Here is a 15,432-nt window from a genome sequence, read left to right on the forward strand (position 1 = left end):
CCGGACTGGATTCCAAGGGCAGGGAAGCGTAGCAGGGGGCGGCAGAAAGTTAGGTGGGCGGATGAGATTAAGAAGTTTGCAGGGACAACAAGGCCACAATTAGTACATGACCAAGGTATACTTGGAGAAGTATGGGAGAGGCCTTTGCCCTGCAGTGGGCGTAAACAGGCTGCTGCTGCCACAATTGATGATGATGATGATGACGACGATGATGATGATGCCTACTCCATTGATTTTCGCGTTTTGCGCGTGGTGAGAGGGGCGCTTTTGCCGTATCATCAACGGGCTTTTGTTATCAGTGTGGTCAGTCGGTCTTGAGAGATAAATAATAAGTGTGCCGTATAAGAGGAAGGATTAACAGCGAAACGCGAGACCTGCGGTTGGTGCTCCTTCCATACCATTATCAAGGCGATGCGCTATCTCTTCGGGTTTGCGACAGGCAATGCAGTTGCTTTCAATCAGCCTATTTGAGGGCGCTGCTTTATGATGCGGGTGGGAGCGCCGTAACGTGGTATTTTCCATATTTCGTAAGGTTTCTTTGCCAGTCGGAAAGAAATTGTACGCAATTAGTACGTTGCTGAAAACACCGCAGTTAGAAGTCATTTGGGGGTGTTTACAAATGTCCCATTCACACTTTCATAATTGGAACAGTACTTCTCAAGTTAGATAATTAACTGCAATTATCGAAAAAAATCTCAGTAACAAAAATATTGCTGGCGGCTGGAGTAATGCTACTACTCTTTTTTGTAAGTCTTGGTGCATGATAGCATGGAGAACCCTGTATAATTCACTCAGGAACCGAAATGAGGCCGAGCCGGATTCACTCGAAATCAGAATCAACAGCAGTCATGCGCAGCAGCGCTTATACTCGGACTCACAGAAAAAAAAAAGAAAGACAGAGAGAGACTGCAGTTTCGCCGGAAAGGCGAAGCAGTATTATAGTGACAGCCATGTGTACGACAATTACACGAAGGAAGATTACGCCACCGAGAGACGCCAGATTTTTGGTGGCGCGAGAGAGGACTCAGGCTGTGAAACGTCCTGCAAGTTCTCATATTCTCCGACAAGTGATATATATATATATATATAAAGTTCGGTTTCTGACTGGTACGTTGAAATAAATTTGCGCTTCTCTAAAGGGAAGCTGAAGGCTTTTCCAGAAAAAATTAGTGAAGAGCTGTACGTAATGGTTTTCAACCCTCCGAATTCGAATATTACATCGAAATTGAGCGAAAGAAAGCGCAAGCAGATTTTATTCCGACGAAAAGTGCAGCAGCAGACTCGCGGCAGCTCGCGCGCCTCGTTTCCGCCTGTGATTGGTCGGGCGCCTCGTGACGTCAACAATGGTGTTCGTCCGGACCGACCGCTGCCGCTACACATGAAGCACGGTGCAAGGTACTTTGGCGCTGTTCTTTCGCTGAGACGGTAATGGTAAATTTCGAGAGCTTGCGTTTCTCTGAGGAGTTCGGCGTTGCTCCCTACATGTACGAGTCGATTGCGAGGAGCCGGCCTCTCCAGGAAGTAAAAGATGCTGGTAGCAAGCAGTGCTTTCGACGCGAACGAAAGCGAAGTGTTAGCATCTCCTCGTGTTAGAAATGTTCTTTGGTGAGTATGTTTTTTGTAAAGCTGCATTCAGCGATGTAGTGAGTTCGTTTCCGGGCAAACAACTGTACTGTTATGTTCCTGCATGCCTCCTCGTGGAACGCAACCGGGGATGCGATCGTCGGCATTTGTGCGCTGCCCCAAAGCTGTCGGCAGTCCACACGGACGGTTTAGATGCGGGAAAAGTTATCCGGCTCTTGTAGCACGTGTACTGAACTTCATCAGTGCGCCATCCGCACGCTACTCGTAACCGGAGTCGTAAAGGCGGCGAATTCCGTCGGCGACGTGAGTGAGCCGGTTTCTCTCTGTGCACGAGAGAAGGGGGAGCGCAGCGGTCCTGGCGTACGCCGGCTTTCAAACAGATGCAAACTTTACACTTGCACTGCGTTATGGTAGCTGCATGTAGGCTGTTTCACAACGCACGTGCGAATAGAAAATTAACGGCGGTTTGCGACGAAACCTGCGTCAAGGTAGGAGATAAACATGCACCTTCCGTTGAGCGTGCTAACACGAAGGAGCTAGCAATAAATTAAAATCCAGGTTTAGAGTTGTTCATGTATTCATAAGGTCTTCAGGACCAGTTACCATCCGTCCAGCCGCGCCCGTACCGTCTTTGTGCGTTCGTTGCCCCGACCTTTCCGAGCTGCGTTTAGAAAGCCTGCTTGCAGCAAGTCGTACTCTCAGTCATTCACGCATTATTGATAAAGTCTGGTAGTAATTGTCGTCACGGAAGTGGTTCGAGCACAGCACTGTTGATCTTGAGCGCTTGAAATTCTTTCGATTCATAGCAGGCTCCCACTTAGCTGAAAGCTTCTTGTCTTGCGGGAAGTAATGTAACATCGAAACATCGTCGCGCCCGCTGGTGTTCGTGCAATCGTAGGCTGCACAGAACGCCGGCATGATCGGCCCACCACTTCAATTGATGTTGCGCACGTGAACTACCACTCTATATGCACACACACAAAAGAATGCAGGGTAGAGCGAAGCAGACTAGGACGGCACGCCATAGAATAAAGAGGCACGTACGCAGAAACAAGCACGGTCACGCACGGTCGCGTAGACTGCGAAGGAACGGAACACCAGTTCTGACGTCACTACGCCGCGGTTTCCGGTCTTCGCTGGCATCGTCAGCGTCAGCAGCAGCGCGCGGCGCTCCACTTGGGGGCGGAGCGGCAACGCAATTTTAGCCGACGATTACGTCGCTCCTAAGTGAAAAATCCTCCCCCCCCCCTCCACCGAATTTTACCTGCATGGTTTATAAGGTTCCCGCATCCATATATGAACGTCTTATTGAATTCCACCACGGTGAATTCGACAGACTCTTCAGCTTCCCTTTAAGTGCACCTATGCATATACATATATAGTGAGAGTGAGAGAGAGAGAGAGAGAGAGAGAGAGAGAGATGTCATATCTTTTGGTGCGCCCCTGTTAAAGTCTGTGCAGCAGGAACTCTACCTATACGAGTGCCGATATTTCGCGTCCTAAAGCCTATATATGGGCTACAAGCCGCTGCAGCTTACGTTTGGAAGCGCCTGCCGAAAAATCCGCCATCGTCGTCGACGTGCTGGGGAACGGTGTAACCCAGGTAGAGCGGCCTCCTCGTCGGAGCACCGGCAGGTGGCGCTGCGTAATCTCTGGAGCTCGAGTACACGGTGCGGAAGAGAGGAGAGCGCGACGGGGGCCTGCCCAGCACGGGGTACTCCCGATCGCGGATCAGGAAGGACCAGGGCTTGCGCCGTTGCTGCTGTTCGCCTCCCGTGCGATACTCGTCGGCTTTCTCGCCTCGCGCGGGCGGCGGGTGCCTCCACTCGGCCTTCGGACGCTGCGAGGCGCGCTGCCTCTTGCAGCAACCGCAGTGCCTCTCGCACAGGTGGTTCACGAGCAGAAAGACGTGCTCCAGGAACTCGAATATGGTGATGGCCGACACGCCGATGTAGAGGCCCAAGCATCCGCCCAGGTCGGCGAACAGCTGCGGCAGCTGCGGCAGCGAATGGCAGATAGGCAGGCCGTTAAAGCATCGCGTTACAAACCGCTGTACTGTCGTTGTGTAAAAAAAATGCATATGTCGCTTCTATAGAGATTTACAGCCTATAGCGGAGGCGCACAAGCGTAGAGGCATACCAGAATGTTGACGGACGCAGGCGCGAGACGACGAAGAAATTAAATAAGATCTAGCTTTCCAAGCTTATAGTAACGGGCGCTCGTGCGAAGCGCGCCACATTTATAGTGATGACAACGAAGGTGCGTTTATTTTTATATTGTTGGCTCGGAGGCCCGTTATTTGGTGGTCTGGTAATGGGGGTAGTTTTGGGATCGAGGCGCCCGAGGAATTGCGCGTCGATCCTCTTGGCGAAAACCAAGAGCGAGGCCCAAGATGGACCTGGCAGAATCCGCGGATTCGTTCGCCGGCCTAATCCATGCCTCGTAGGACGAGACTAGCGGGGTTTTCAGGGGGCGCTGGCGCAGCTGAGCGTCGCTAGATTGGCGCTGGCACCTGCTCCCAAGAGGTCGAACATGAGTGTGCATCTGTTCTCCATATATTGGTGCACGAACTCTGTGCGTTTCGCGACGCGAATGCGGCCGGACGGTGCGGACGTAGGGCGCCCACGTTTCGAGGCGTTGGTCTGGTGTCAGCGACAATGACAATGACATCCCACGGGAAATTTCGGGTGGAACGGAGGGGAGGGAGGGGGAGGGCAAGGTTGATTTGTCCTCTCCCATGAGTAGAAGTATGCTACCCTGACTTATCCAATGAAGCACGTACGCTCGCCTGTTAGTCACCTTGCTACACTTCGCTAAGTATACTTATACTTAAAAACGTAGAGCCTTTATTGCAACGACACTGCGTATTCTATTTATTCGCCGCCGCAAACGTGTATACAGAGGCATAATAACCAAAAGCAGTTTATTTTTCTGACTTTTGAGACTATACTTATAGCCGAAAAGTTACATCACCAGAATAAAAATTTAATAAAGAGAAACAGTCGCAGTCAAAGCTACTAAGTTGCTTACACTCTAAGAACAGTTTACACCCTTTGGCGTGCCCCTTCTGCCACACAACGATAATCGTCATCTGCCTTGATGCGTTGCCCGGAACTTTCCAGTAACGAACGGCACGCGCGTTATCAGAAGGGGCACTCCAAAGGGTGTAAACTGTTCTATGCTGAGTGAGATGGAACTTGTAAGATGGAACTTAGATACTTATTATCTTACGGGGTATGCAGGAAGATCGCGGACGGAGAGGTAGTTCATTTCCTGGATAAATATGTGCACTCTCATGAAGTTGCCCCTGTAATGACAAAAGCGGGAGAGAAACACTTCAGAATACATAGCAAAAATATTTATGTCACTGGTGATTCTTCTAGTCCCCATTCATGCAATCATGAAACAAATAGCCAAACTTTCAGTTCAATGTAGGGTAGCTTCTCAAGCGATTGGAATTAATGGCGCAACGGTCTACAATGTTTGTGTGCTGTGGTCAAACAGTGCTTGTCAGAGAAAGCACGAAGCCATTTCATTAAATGCCACCATAGTGGCGTTGGCCATCCTGAAGATGGCTTTCTTTTCTTTTAAATCAGTGAGCACTTCTTGACGCCACCCAAATGTGAGGTGTGATCTCTGATGTCGTGATTCCAACTTTCCGACAGCACGTGCTTGACGCGCAGCTATACCTGGCACGGCCCACCTGAGTCCCTGTTTTGTCGGGTTCTGAACAGACATCGAGCTCTTAGAGTGAGTGAGTGAGTAAAGACTTTATTTGAAAACAAGGTATTGACGGATGACCTTGTTGTTAGGCAGCCACGAGCCCCGGGGCCCGGGCGGCTTCTTCAGCTCTCTCGATGACCTTGGCCTGCAGGTCAGGGTCGGAGCTGTTAGAAAAAGTTGTTAGAGCTCTTAGAAAAAAAAAAATCCTATATAAGTATGGAACATAGCGGAATACATTCATTATGTGCTCGATTTGCAACATTGCGCGTTTGAGTAATTGCCAGAATGCGTGATACCTTCTCTACGTGCACCCAGGAAAAAAAAGAAAAAAAAAAACCCTGATCATTCTCCGCTTTTCGGACCTACCAAATTTGGTGACATTGTCATTTTGTGAAAATTTGGTTCTCCACTGCGGTATATGAAGTGACGTAAGCGAAGCAACACATTTGAATGTGTGCGGTACTCAATTGAGGATGTGGACACAATCTGATTACGGCAATGCCAACCAATAAGCCATGAATATATATACTCCGTCCCTCTACCACTTTTGCGCAGTGGACCTCCAGTTCTTGAATCAAAGCAGGGTGTTCTAAGTAACTTCCATGAATGCCAAATGCTCTGTCCGACTTTTCTACGCAGATTTGTGGAATTTTCAAACACTGTATCATCGTATACCCATACACCATACACGTCAGTCAGTCGACTGACCTGAAGGCTAGCAGTTCGTCCAAGAAGGAGCGGTCATTGGTGGTGTTGAGCACCTCCTGCCAGCGGATGCCAGCGTCCTGCATCCTTTTGTTGAGCAGAGGCCACCTCTTGATGGCCCACGCCTGCTGCCGGAAGTTCGGCCACTCCGATTGGGAGGTCGTCAGGTCGTACCGCACCTCCCTGTAAACGAACGCAGCTCCCAGCTATATATATATATATATATATATATATATATATATATATATATATATATATATATATATATATATATATATATATATATATATATATATATATATATATATATATATATATATACATATATACATATATATATATATATATATATATACGCTCCTGTCGATGCCCAAGGAAATCTGCGCGCGGCTAGTACTTACGAACGCTCTGTGGGAATTAACTATATGTGGCGAGCGCGTGAGACGGTTACCTTACGCGGTAAATTCAAGTTCGAGCTCTATTCTAGTTCTCCTCTCGAAGACGAAACAGCCTCCGTTTGAGAGCAAGACGATAGCCTTGAACGTATGAAATCATATTGCACTTCCGAGAATAGCGGTAGGACGGCACGAAAGAACAAAAACAAGAACGAGCCCAGGTTCGTGCTAAAATTTGGTTGTATGCCAAAGCCAGCCCTTCTTCTACCTGTGCTATTGTCTACATTGCTCAATATGATAAGAGTACACGATTCTATTGCGTGCCAGCTTTAGTACAATTCGGCTAGAACGCACCGTTTCGTGGCTTCAATTACTCAATAGTTCAGAAAGAGTATTCACTGCATGCTTAATGACCGACTAATTACCAAATAGTATCAGCGCACACCGTCCTTTGTAAACATTCCAATATTTCTTCGATATAATTTCTTCGAACATAATATATATATATATATATATATATATATATATATATATATATATATATATATATATATATATATATATATATATATATATATATATATATATATATATATATACGATTAAGTTTACTTAAGTTTGATTAAGTATACTTATGTTTTGCGCGCATGTACGGCACGACACATGCTTTTAACTTTTCCGCACTCCCTACGGCCATTCGCTTGTGGAACAATCTGCCTGATCACATTGCTTCCGAGTCAGATCAAGAAAAATTTCGTCATCTCCTACACGAGCATTTTTCATAATAGCACTTACAAATCACTTTATCTTGTTTCTAACACTCGGCAATCTGCTTCGAACTTCTTGTGATAATTTTTTTTTTTTGATGCATTGCTATCTCGCTCTTGTGAATTGCTATGTTATGCTGTGTCGTGTGTTCACTTGTATGCCATGTATATATTATTGCTTTTTTGCGTCTTTTTCCCTGAATATCACTTCAAGAATTGTACTCCCTGATATGTTCATTTTTTGTGTATTTTACTTTCTAGTATTAATGCCTTATGTTAAGTTTTACTCAAGTTATTTCCTTAAGTGTACCTTTGTGGCCTTTCATTACTTCAGTTGTTTGTTTCATGTTTCAATCTTGATAGTAATGTTGGTGAGCCCTGTATTGAGGTGTATCTCTTGTATACCACTTTAGAAGGCTGCTTACTCTGTAACCCCCCCTACACAATGCCCCCATGGGGCCTGTAAGGTATTTTAAATAAATAAATAAATATATATATATATGTGTGTGTGTGTGTGTGTGTGTGTGTGTATGTGTGTGTGTGTGTGTGTGTGCGTGTGTGTGTGTGTGTGTGTGTGTGTGTGTGTGTGTGTGCGCGTGTGTGTGTGTGTGTGTGTGTGTGTGTGTGTGTGTGTGTGTGTGTGTGTGGCCAATTTCTGCTCATTCATGCAGTATTCGCAAAATCTTGTTTTCCATAGGAAAATTTGTAGATTTTCGTAAATTCCGTTGTGCCAAGTCCACACGCGTAGGCAAAATAATTCTGTCGCAACAAACTGCCGCTGCGTATGGCATGCGCCGCAAGCTTGTGGATATCTGTGTCCTAGCTCCTTAAGTTTTAAACTAATTACGAGTACATTATGGCCCATATTGCAATTTACAGAATACAGGTCCTGGTCTCGATAACTTCAGCCCATCTCTCATAAAAACGATAGCGTACCTAATATCTGAAATATTCTGTCACATAGTGAACCTTATCTTTAAAACAGGAATATATCCAAGTTCTTTGAAGAAAGCCAAAATAATCCCTGTATTCAAGAAGGGAGATAAGCGTCTAACAGCTAATTACCGCCCTATAGCTATACTTTCATTCTTCAGTAAAATTATCAAAAAACTAATCGTAACACGCTTATCAAGCTATTTATCAAAATTTTGCATCCTATCACCAAATCAATTTCGGTTTCGGGAAGTTACTCAACTGATTTGGCATTAATGTTTCTAACAGACAAGATTCGGCAGGCAATTGACACTGGAAATTTCGCTGGCGCATTATTTATTGACCTTTCTAAAGCATTAGATTCACTTGTTCATAACATCCTTTTTGCTAAATTAGACTCTATTGGTATAACTGGCCCGGCACTGCAATTACTACGTAACTATTTGAAAGATACAGAATACACTGTATCAATCTCCAGCACTTACTCGCACCCTAAAACAACTAACATTGGTGTACCACAAGGATCTATATTAGGGCCTCTCTTGTTTTTAATATACATTAATGACCTCCCAAAGTACCTAAAGTCCTCTAACTGTATCCTTTACGCTGACGACACTACCATCTTCTCCTCAGACAAAAGTCTTGATTCATTGATGTGTAAGCTTAATCACGACGCGGCAAATATTGTAACCTGGTGCCAACTAAACAGACTACACATTAATACCGCCAAATCTAACTTCGTGATCTTCTCAGCTAAACAAAAACATATCTCGGTGTATCCATCGCTAACCTTTGCTTCCAGTGCACTTTATCCTACTGATAGTGTACTGTTTCTTGGCGTCATATTAGATAAACACCTAAAATTTGACGAGCATGTTTTATCATTAACAAAAAAGGCAGCATATGGAATTAGAATATTAATTAAAGTTCGCAATTTCTTTAAAATGAAGACACTCATCTCCCTCTACTACGCTTTTATTCACACGCATATTAATTATTGCATATCATCATGGGGAAACACGTATCCCACACATTTATCTCCACTACAGCATACACAAAATCAAGCAATTTGCATCATTACACGTAGCAGGTACACATCGGAAGCATCTCCATTGCTCAGATCTAACGGCATTTTATCGTTACAGAAACTAAATAAATACTCACTTGGAATACTTGTTTATAAATCTGTGAACGGAAAGCTCCCATTCCCTATAATTAATACCAGCCAGTATCCATATTCCACGTCTACCCGTTTCGCTTCTACCAACAGCTATTTACTACCAAAACCTAGAACTAATTATGGTAAATTTACTACAAATTTTTCAGCCACACTACTTTGGAGCTCATTACCGTGTCATATTAAGATATCCTCTCATTTTTACACATTCAAATCAAACCTTCGTAAATTTTTGCACTCAATATAACAATGTGATCGTTCGTTATCATTTTATTAATAAGTGCTTTGTATCGTTAAATGTTTTACAGCGTAAGCTAGTGACTAACTTAATATGGTGCAGGCACGTACCCAGGATTTTTTTTCGGGGGGGGGGGGGCCCACTACCTCCATCATCATCATCATCATCATCACCATCATCATCATCATCACTATCATCATCATCATCCTGTTTTATGTCCTCTGCAGGACGAAGGCCTCTCCCTGCGATCTCCATTTACCCCTGACCTGCGCCAACCGATTCCAACTAGCGCCCGCGAATTTCCTAATTTCATCGCTCCACCTAGTTTTTTGTCGTCCTCGATTGCGTTTTCCTTCTCTTGGTACCCATTCTGTAACCCTAATGGTCCAACGGTTATCTAACCGGCGCATTACATGACCTGCCCAGCTACATTTTTTTCCTCTTGATGTCAGTTAGAATATCGTCTATACCCGTTCGCTCTCTGATCCAAACGGCTCTCTTTCTCTCTCTTAACGTTATGCCTAGCAATCTTCGTTCGATCGTTCTTTGCGCGGTCCTTAACTCATTCTCAAGTCTCTGCCCCATATGTCAGCACTGGCAAAATGCACTGATTGCACACCTTACTTTTCAATAATAATGGTAAGCTTCCAGTCAGGAGCTGGCAATGTGTGCCGTATGCGATCCAACCTATTTTTATTCTTCTGTGAATTTCCTTCTCATGATCAGGGTTCCCTGTGATTAATTGACCTAGGTAAACGTGCTCCTTCACAGTCTCTAGGGGCCGACTGGCGATCCTGATCTCTTGTTCCTTTGCCCGGCAATTTATCATTATTGTCATCTTCTGCATATTAATATTCAACCCCACTCTTACACTCTCTCTGTTAAGGTCTCCAATCATTTGTTGTGACTCGTCTGCATTGTTGTTGAATAGAACAATGTCATCGGCAAACCGAAGGTTGCTGAGATATTTGCCGTCGATCTTTACTCCTAAGCCTTCCCAGTTTAATAGATTGAATTCTTCTAAGCACATAGTGAATAGCTTTGGAGAAATTGTCTCTCCCTGTTTGACCCATTTCTCTATAAGTATCTCCCTGCTTTTCTTGTGTAGAATTAAGGTAGCTGTAGAACCTCTGTATATATTCTTACGCGAAGGACGAGTCAATAAGGCGAGAAACTATTTACAGATTATATTTACAACAATGGTTACAGCGCTGACCGTTTAGATTCACAGTGCGAGCCCAGTTCGTTCTTCCTCCTCTTTTCTGGAGTGATGGCGCCCACGCACCTCGTTCAAACAAACAAAGCAATATTTTTAAAGCTTTTTACGTAAGCGTTCTGTTGTCCTTGATTACGTAGTGCCTCTAGACTGCTGGTATCTCTACTGAATCAAATGCATTTTCGTAATCTATATAAGCCACATAGAGAGGCTTATTGTACTCTGCAGATTTCGCGATAACCTGATTGATGACATGGATGTGATCCATTGTATGGTATCTCTTCCTGAAGCCAGCCTGTTCCCTTGGTTGATAAAATCCAGCGTTGCCCTTATTCTATAGGCGATTATTTTGGCAAATATCTTATATAATACTGGGAGCAAACTAATGGTCCTATAATTTTTCAATTCTTTAACGTCTCCTTTTTTGTGGATTAGTATAATGTCTGCATTCTTCCAGTTTTCTGGGACCCTTGCAGTCGATATACACTTCGTATAAAGAGCCGCCAGTTTTCCAAGCATTATGTCTCCTCCATCTTCGATTAAATCGACTGTTATTCCACCTTCTCCTCCCGCTCTTCATCGTTTCATGTCTTGCAGGGCCCTTCTGACCTCATCGCTAGTTATAGGAGAGTTTCTGTATCCTGTTCATTACTGTTTCTAAGTGAACTATCGTGACTTCTCTGGGTACTGTATACAGGTCAGCTTAGAATTTTTCCGCTGCTTTTACTGTATCTTCGAGATTGCTTATGATATTATCCTTCTTATCTTTTAGTGCATACATCATGGTTTGTCCTATGCCAGGTTTCTTTTTTACTGATTTCAGGCTGCGTTCATTTTTTTACGGCTTCTTCAGTCTTTCTCATGTTATAGTTTCGAATATCAGTTATTTTCGCCTTGTTTTTCAGTTTTGACAGTTCCGCGAATTGCGTAACAGTGTGCGGCCGCCAGTCCCATACAACCGCGTAGAGCGCAGGACTGCGATTATAGACGTACTGCGCTCACCGAGAAAGGTTAGAAAAACACCCACATAAGCACATCAGAGAAGTGGCTACGTGAGGCGGTTCGACCGATAACTGTAGAAGCGTCATTCAAAGCAAGCAATTATTCTCCACTTCCGGCGGCGTTTCCTCTACTTCCTTTTTAAATAAAAAGATGTTGATCCATAAATATTGTCATAAACAACGGTCAACATTTTTGGTTGTAGCGTTGGCTCTCTCGCTTAGTAGATCGCTTAATTTCTCAACTCCTTGCGATTTTTGTTTCCAGTTGCCAATATTGCACGAAAAGTGCTATACAATTAGGGAAAAACAGACGAGGTAACGGGCAACAGTCATCTTGCTTATTGGTTTAAGGGTTATTGCAGGGTTTCATGATGGACGCTCTTTCACATTACTTTATTTCCCACCTTATCTAACCCATATCACGTGTATATGGTTCCGGGCATCTGCCAGCGTAGCGGCGAGCCGTAACTCAAGGAAATAATGAAGCAAAGGGAAAAGTTAAACGTAATTGGCGTTTTCTCCGGCCGCAACTCGTTCCATGAGAGTATACAGACCAGCTAAGTAACAGCCGCATCCCTCTCCTGGTCCCAGGATCAGCCTAAACAAAGAAGGTTGAACTAACAAAAGCAACAGCTATGCGCGTGACGGTTGAATAGATGGTGACAACTGAACGCATCTCGAGTTAATCGCGCGGGTGCGGAATCTATGAGAAAACTGTCCTTCACATTACAAGAGATGCCGATAACTACCGCCATCTAAAAGGAGTGAAAAAGGCAGCATAAGGCTGACCGATGAGTAGCTGCCAAGTCTCAACATTAATCTGGCGGCGCTTTAGGAATGTGTGAGGAGTGGTGGCGTGGGTGGGGAGGGGGGGGTATGCCACTTGATTTCGGGGGGGGCACGGGCCCCCCCGGGCCCCCCCCTGGGTACGTGCCTGATATGGTGTCTTTTGTGTTTTCATATAGCTGCTTTGTATTTATATATCCTACTCATTTGTAATGGGAGGTCCCCTGTACAGTCTGTTGACTATGGGACCTCCCTCTGTATGTATGTATAATCCCCATTTGTAACCTTATTAATATGCAAATAAATAAAGAACTCTTGAACTCTTGAATATGTTCTAGCGCCTTGCTACTGCAATTAGATATTTGCGAAAGAACAGACGTTCAGTGCTGTCAGCTCCTGTTTTCTGATTTTCAGCCAGTATAGAGAAGCTATATGAGCCCACGTAGCAAACTTCCGACCACTTCCCTCGAAAACAACAGGGGCCTCAGTTCACGAAACGTTTTGGGCACTCCCGAATAAAGATCAGTTGCGACTGGACATAACGAATTCTCAACCATGTGTTATGAAACATTGCAACTGTAAAGCCAGTGATCTCAATTTCCCCTTAGGAGGAAGTGGAAATGGGCGGAGGGCTTTCAACGTTTAATCTTCTAGGAGGACCCGGAGTTGTTCCAAGTGCTCGATCTTCAACTCGTGTTCTTTCACGATGCCAGTTTTCAGGTCACTTCGTGAATCGCGTTTGTACGAAGGTAAACAGACGTTCAGGTGGAACGGCTTGCGACTCCCTTCTATATTGTAGACAAGCCTGTATTACACCACCACCACCATAGCCTGTAAAAACTAAATATAGAGACAAAAAACGAGCGCAAGGATTTACTTACACGCATTCGGGAAGGCAAAGCGCCTTGCACTGCTGGCCTCCGCTGGAGGACGTGTAGGTCCGCAGGTAACGTGTACGGCACCGAGCTGTAAATGGATTTGCGGCCCATTAGCTGGATTCTGTGAAACACAACTCAGACTAGTGATAACACGAAACGAGATGTGGTGGTTAACGTTCTAATATTCCCCCTTTGTGCTTATCCGTCGCTGTTAGCGATCGAAAACTGCCCACTTGCTCTACGTTGCGTATAGAATCTTTATGCAAGGAGACGCAGTTACGGAACATCGCACGAATGTTTACCATGTTTGCATGTCAGTGTGTCACGCAGTAGCAACTAAAGCTGGCATTTATTGATTTTCTTGAGAAAAATTGTGGAACGTCGTGCTGCGCACGATATAAGCACTGAAAGAAAATGATTGTCACCGCAGCTTACCTTGAGTGACGTTGCAAAGGTCGCAAGGGGCCCGTCCGGAAGTCGAAAGTTCGTCGAGGCAGCCGCATGTTCGAAGCAGTGCCGCTTCGCGGCACAGTGTCTGGCAAAACTGTAGAACAAGGAAGAACAGAAATCACAGACACTTCTGAAGAAAGAATGCGCGCACAGAGCGCTAGTAAATGAGCTGAAGACAAAACGGCAAGCCTTCAGAGATAGCATGCAGCGAGTTTTTCCGCGAGGGACAAATGTGTGGCACTGTTAATCTATTTGTTTTTGCTCTAAAGCCACGCACCACAACAACTCATGCGGGTTTCAAGCTGTCATCCGATGGTATATGAAGAACAGAGCGTGTGTTCGGCCAGCACAAGCAAGTTGCCTGACAATGAAGTTCTGTCTCAGACAAGTGCGGCCATATTGCAAACCTGGGCACTGGGCGCACTTACTATTGCGACATCAATTATACGGATACCACATTCGGCTTGCACACCGTGTCATGCACCGTGTGTTGAAGGTCACGTGCCCGACTGCAGATGCGAGGGCGAGCATGTGCGACGTCGAGAGCGGGCCCGTAAGGCTGGCGCCATGGCATGGCGCACCGTGTTTATGCGTGCCCCGTGTTGGAGATCACGTGATCTGCCGAGTTTCGAAGGCGCGCACCACAGTGCAATGGTGAAGGAGCAGCAACGACACGGAAAGCTCGACGCGCGCACATGCCCGCTGCCCGCTGCCGACGCTTCGCATCACGCTTGAAGTACTGGGACCGCAAGTGCTCGCAGTCATCGAGTTCACTCTCTTCATGCGGGCCTTCGGGCACGAGGCACCATGCATCGGTAGGCGATATCATTACGTGCAATTTATACTGTACATAAATCTTGCCATTACGCCGTGTAATATTAAGTACTTGCTATCGCTGTCAATTCTTTGAGCGGCGACATTTTGTTTTTCGACTGTTACAGGCCTAACTAAAAGCCTGACCGAAATTTCTTGTCTCTTATTACAGTCCTTCACGATGATCGACATGCCCTTTGCGCCTCAACAGGGACACGTACGGGCCGTTCTTCTAATAACAGCCTTTGATGTCACACATGTACATCTGTGCGCCCCCTCATATCGGTCTGCACCATTCAACCTTGACAAGTGAAGCATGAAACTATCTTGACAGAGAAAAGGTAGCAAAATCAAGTCCTTGTTTACGTCGAACGTGTAGATGGAGCGTTGAATCAGGTCGTCGAGGCCCACTTCGCGGAGGTACGGCGTGATCCTGCTGTCGTTGAAACTCATGCTGCATCCACGATATGGTTCAGGCAGCCTCTCGATCTTGCGCTGCACACAGTTGCATGCAGTGGAAAAAAGAAGAGTTCCTGGTGAAGCGACAAATCTGAAGTTAGCCGAGGTGGAATGGCACCAGGTGGGCATTGCGGTAACATTTGATAAGTTTGTGGACTGTTGCCTATCTCAGCGGATATGTTTGTAACTGCTGAGCGCGTATCGTACTGCCCACATACATGCATTTGTTAAGCAACGGCATGATGCAATTTAAGGGAAAATAATTTGCTCGATAAGCGAATGTTGTATCAATAGCTCGGATAATGTA

The 15,432-nt window shown here is 45.3% G+C and overlaps 1 protein-coding gene across 1 annotated transcript in view; it reads right to left on the bottom strand.

Moving 5' to 3' along the window:
• The window catches only part of LOC135900689 (acid-sensing ion channel 4-A-like), a 33,475-nt gene that overhangs the window by 11,165 nt on the left and 6,878 nt on the right, over positions 1–15,432 (bottom strand). The window contains exons 4-9 of the mRNA XM_065430226.1: positions 15,033–15,161; positions 13,839–13,947; positions 13,407–13,491; positions 6,016–6,195; positions 4,816–4,891; positions 3,123–3,580 (exon numbers count right to left, since the gene is read on the bottom strand). Coding sequence (XP_065286298.1) covers positions 3,123–3,580; positions 4,816–4,891; positions 6,016–6,195; positions 13,407–13,491; positions 13,839–13,947; positions 15,033–15,161 — 1,037 coding nt within the window. The remainder of the gene's footprint in view (positions 1–3,122; positions 3,581–4,815; positions 4,892–6,015; positions 6,196–13,406; positions 13,492–13,838; positions 13,948–15,032; positions 15,162–15,432) is intronic.

Source organism: Dermacentor albipictus, chromosome 3, assembly GCF_038994185.2.
Source record: "Dermacentor albipictus isolate Rhodes 1998 colony chromosome 3, USDA_Dalb.pri_finalv2, whole genome shotgun sequence".
Classification (NCBI taxonomy): domain Eukaryota; kingdom Metazoa; phylum Arthropoda; class Arachnida; order Ixodida; family Ixodidae; genus Dermacentor; species Dermacentor albipictus.